General features: G+C 35.9%; 1 protein-coding gene across 1 annotated transcript; it reads left to right on the forward strand.

Moving 5' to 3' along the window:
* The first annotated feature begins 238 nt into the window (after window positions 1-238).
* Window positions 239-3,951, forward strand: LOC116351968. The gene is made up of 3 exons (XM_031784124.1): window positions 239-2,186; window positions 2,327-2,895; window positions 3,610-3,951. The coding sequence occupies exons 1-3, from the start codon at window positions 239-241 to the stop codon at window positions 3,949-3,951; spliced, it is 2,859 nt and encodes a 952-aa protein (XP_031639984.1).
* Window positions 3,952-5,093: the final 1,142 nt, after the last annotated feature.

The raw sequence follows: 5,093 nt of genomic DNA on the forward strand, positions 1-5,093 counted from the left end.
TATGAAAAAATGTACGAACGACACAAGTAAACCGCACTGCTATCTACCACATCACCCTGTGATGAAGGATAGTACTACAACAAAGGTAAGACCTGTGTTGGATGGTAGCAGAAAAACCACTAGTGGGGTATCATTGAATGATTTATTACTCACGGGTCCAAGGCTACAGGAAGACCTTTTTAATATTTTGTTGAGATTTCGAACGCATAAAATTGCTTTTACAGCTGACATTGAAAAAATGTATTTACAAGTGCGTTTGCGTGAAGAAGATCAGGTGTTTCAAAAATTGGTTTGGCGTGATGATCCAAGAAAGCCGTTGGAGGATTATTGCTTAACAACAGTGATTTTCGGTCTAAATAGTTCTCCATTTTTAGCGGTTGCAACGGTACAAAATCATGTAAAGAATGAATCAGAGCATTTTCCTGAGGCATGTAATATCATTAAAAACGATTCATATATGAATGATGTTAGCAGTGGTTGTGGTGATCTTTCAAAAGCCAAAAATTTAAGAAAAGAAATCACACAAGTCTTGGCTGATGCAGGTTTTCCATTAAGAAAATGGGTCACAAACAGTAAGGAGCTATTGCGGAGCATTCCATTTGATCAACAAGAACAACAGTTCAAAGAATTTAATACTGACAAATATGTTTTGGCGCTTGGCCTGAAATGGTATTTTGAACAAGACAGCATCGGTTTTAAAACAAAAATGGACGCAAGTAAAAATAAATTCACAAAAAGGTCAATTTTGTCTCAAATTGCTTCGATTTTCGATCCATTGGGTTTGTTAGCTCCAATTATTATTTACAACAAAATTTTAATGCAGCAAATTTGGAGAGAAAACATCGGATGGGATGATGAAGTCAGCAAGCAGGTAGTCGAAAAATGGAATGCATTCAAAGACCAGATAGCATTAATTGATCAAATAAAACCGCAACGATGGCTTCGGTGTTCAACTGATTTAGAGATTGAACTTCACGGATTCGCAGATGCATGTGATGCAGCAATGGGTGCTTGTATTTATATGAAAGTTTACGATGAAGATGAGGTGCATGTTAATTTATTTACTGCTAAAACAAAGGTAGCACCAATTAAGAAGTTGACAATTCCAAAATTGGAACTTTGTGCAGCAGTGTTGCTGGTAAAATTAATGCAAAAGGTTAAAAAATCACTCAAAATGGAGTCGGTTGTTACGCACTATTGGTCGGATAGTGAGATAACTTTGGCATGGATAAGAGGCGAGCCAAGCAGATGGAAAACGTTTGTTGCGAATCGAGTTTCAATCGTGCAGCAGGTCACTGAAAAGTCACAGTGGCATTACGTAAATACCAAAGCAAATCCTGCGGATCTCGCTTCAAGGGGTCTTTTGCCAAAACAGTTGATTGATAACAAGCTTTGGTGGCATGGTCCATCAATTTTGTTAAATAAACTATATAGCAACATTCATGACAAAACTTTTGAGACCAATTTAGAGAAAAAAAATAATAAAACAACAATTATGCATGCTAAAGCGGAAATTAATGTTTTGGACAGATTTTCAACTTTAAATAGAGCTATTCGCTCAATCGCATTTTGCAAAAGATATATGAAGCAACTCAAATTACATAATAACACAAAACAATTATTGGATCCAGAAACAGCCAAATTGCAAAGTAAACATCAAGTATTGGATATCGACGAGTTAAATGATGCTAAATTTACTCTTATTAAATTATGTCAAGCAGAATTTTTTAAAGAAGAAATAAATGATTTATTTAATGCCAATCAATTTTCGAACAAAAGCAGTTTAAAACCTCTCTATCCATTTTTGGATGGTAATGGAATTTTGCGAGTTGGTGGCAGATTACAAAATTCAGCGTTTGACTACAATAAAAAACATCCGATTATTATTCCGTATGGATGCAAATTAATGAAATTGATTATTGATGATGCGCACAAAAAAACGTTACATGGTGGAAATCAGTTGACTTTGTGTCAAATACGTCATGAATACTGGGTTATTGCTGCAAAAAGAGCAATTAAAACTTATATAAACAACTGCGTCGTTTGTCATCGATTTAGAAGTCAAAATTCGTTTCAGTTGATGGGTAGTTTACCACCAGCAAGGACAATGATGGTGGATAAAGCGTTTACCAACACTGGAACAGATTTGTGTGGTCCAATTTGGCTACGCATGATGGCAGCGAGAGGTGTGAAAAAACAAAAGGGATACATCGTAATTTTTATTTGTTTGTCAACTCGTGCAATACATATAGAAATCGTAACGGATTTAACATCTGAAGCGACAATGGCTCAAATTTTATTGGGGCCCGAACGGTTTTAAATTTAGATAATGAGCAAGCAATCAAAGATTTTAATGAACAAGTGGAACAGGGGTTAGCAAATATGGCCACAAAATTCCATTTCAATCCAAGTATAAGTCCATGGATGGGTGGCATTTGGGAGCGCGGTGTTGGGTCCATAAAATACCATCTCAAAAGAACCATAGCGGATAGAATTTTAACATATGAGGAACTTTCTACAGTGTTAACTCAAATTGAGGCAATTTTAAATTCTCGACCTATCACGCCTATGACGGAAAATCCAGAGGATTTGGACGTTTTGACTCCAGGACATTTCTTGATTGGAAGTTCATTGACTGCGCCAATTGAACCAAATTTGTTGCAAGCAAGGGAAAACCGTCTTACACGCTGGGATTTATGTATGCGTATGAAACAGGAATTTTGGACAAAATGGTCGAATGATTATATTTCTAAACTTCAGACACGCTCAAAATGGAAAAATCCACAAAAAAATTTAATGGTTGGAGATATGGTGCTTATGATGGAGGAAAATACACCGCCTTTACATTGGCCATTGGGACGAGTATCGAAAATTTATCCGGGAAATGACAATTTGGTGAGAGTGGTGGATGTATTTGCGAAAAACAAAATTTATAAAAGGCCAATCGTTAAGTTATCGCCTCTTCCCAGGGGTGAAGGGGAGCCAAACATAAAAATTCCTCGGACTTTTGCAGACACAAATTTGGGAGAAAAGGTGGACGAAAACCAGAAAATTGGAACGAAAAAAATCGGTAAACGTGTCAAGAACATTGTACATGGTGCAGCTTTCTGTGTGTTTTCAGCGTTGGTCGTTTTTAGCGCTCTCACAACAAATGTATCAGCACAAAAGGAATATAGTGTAATTCAGTTCCATAATGATTCATGTGCATATTTTCAATAGTGTGGAACTGGTTTTATGACAAATAGCAGATGGAATTTGATTACGCACATTAACATTGATCTATACAACGGAAATTTAATTACATTGAAAAAAAATGTCGAAGAAATGCAAGATCAGTGCGGTAATAATACTGTTTGTATGGATACAGTGGATGAATTTACAAAAAAAATCAACGATATTCAAATGTATGATACAGTAATTAAATCAAAATTAAATCATCATGTTAAACGCGGCGTGGTTTTGGCAACACTTCTTGGTACCGCAATGGGTTGGATTGGTACAAAAATAATGGATTCTTTATTTAGTCCGGCAGATGAGTTACAAGAAATGAATCGACGACAAATATCAATGATGCATATGGTTAATGAGAAAATTTCGGAATTAAAACAGATGACAGAAACAGAGGAAGAATTTTCTCGTACCAGTCACTGGGCAACAAGTTATACTATGATGGCAGCGCTTGAATTTGAAAAACAACAACAAGCAATTCTTGAAATGTTGGCAAGTGAAAAAAGATTAGTTCCGCAATGGTTGAAACCGGATGTTTTAACGTCACAAATACAATTGATTTCAGAAAATTTACGACAAAATCTTCGATTAATCGGTGACAATGTGAATGATCAAATGTTAGCAATTTATAAATTATCAACGGTGGAGGTATTTTCAACTTCACAAGTTCTAGCGATCATGGTGCAAATACCGCTAATTGATACAAATCAATTCAACTGTTAAGCTAAATCCCATTCCATTTGTGTATCAAAACAGAATGGTCACATTAAAAACAAACAAAAATCATTTATGGATAAACGACAATTATATTTACATGTTTACGAAAGCAGAATTAGACAGTTGCAAGGTTTTCAACAATGCCAGCTATTGCTCATTTGATGCTCCGTTAATTGTAAGAAAGAATGCAAACATTTGCGAATTTCAGTTGTTTAGTAACAATACACCTTCGACATGTAAATATGATGTGTTACCGAATGAGGAAGCTTGGACTCAAATAAGTTCAAACCGATGGATGTTTAGTGTTAAAGACAAAACAAATGTTAATTTATTATGTGATGAAAGAGTCTATGATTTTGATTTGTTTGGAAATGGCATAATTTCATTCAGCGGGCGATGCAATTTGCAAACGACCACAACCTTCATCAAAGGGGGAAAAAGAATACAAACTTCGACAGATGCAGATACTTTTTTGCAGATTCACACAATCAAGTGGCCCGCGGAAAATAACTCTAGAATAGAGTTAATGGATGATGTTATAGATGTTTTGAAAATAAATGATGTTTACTCTTTCTGGAGTCATTTACATCACTTCACGTTGATCTATTTTATTGTTTTTGCTTTGGTTGCAATTATATGCTACTTTTATTCGAAATTGGAGCTAGCTCCCGAACCGTAACATATATAAGCCAGTCTGTCTTTTGAATTCATCACTTTAATTTGCTTCGCCAAAGTATCAACTGATTCGATCAAATCGTTTTTCATTCATAATAAGTTTAAAGTTCATTGTTAAGAACAAAGTTCAGTCGTTAAAAATGTCATCAGTAATCAATCAACGAGTTTTTATTCTTCGTATTGGAAACCGCCGTTACCGATTCACAGAAGTTATCGAAATTCTACACGAACCAGTGCCTACTATCGATTTGACGACAGATCCCGAGGGTATGACCGAACCTATTCAACGAACTCGATCATCACGCTATCAACCGTACCAACCGTACCAATATCGCACACGAGAGTATCGTTCAACTCCGACACCATCACCTGAATATACACCAAGCTTTTCTCCGCCACCTGGTTTTCCCCGCGCCCGCGAAAATTTCGATAGTTAACAATCAACAATGTCTTCTCTTTACGTGTTTTTTCCA

This window comes from Contarinia nasturtii, unplaced genomic scaffold, assembly GCF_009176525.2.
Source record: "Contarinia nasturtii isolate CC-2019 unplaced genomic scaffold, AAFC_CNas_1.1 Cnas_scaffold_6695, whole genome shotgun sequence".
Classification (NCBI taxonomy): domain Eukaryota; kingdom Metazoa; phylum Arthropoda; class Insecta; order Diptera; family Cecidomyiidae; genus Contarinia; species Contarinia nasturtii.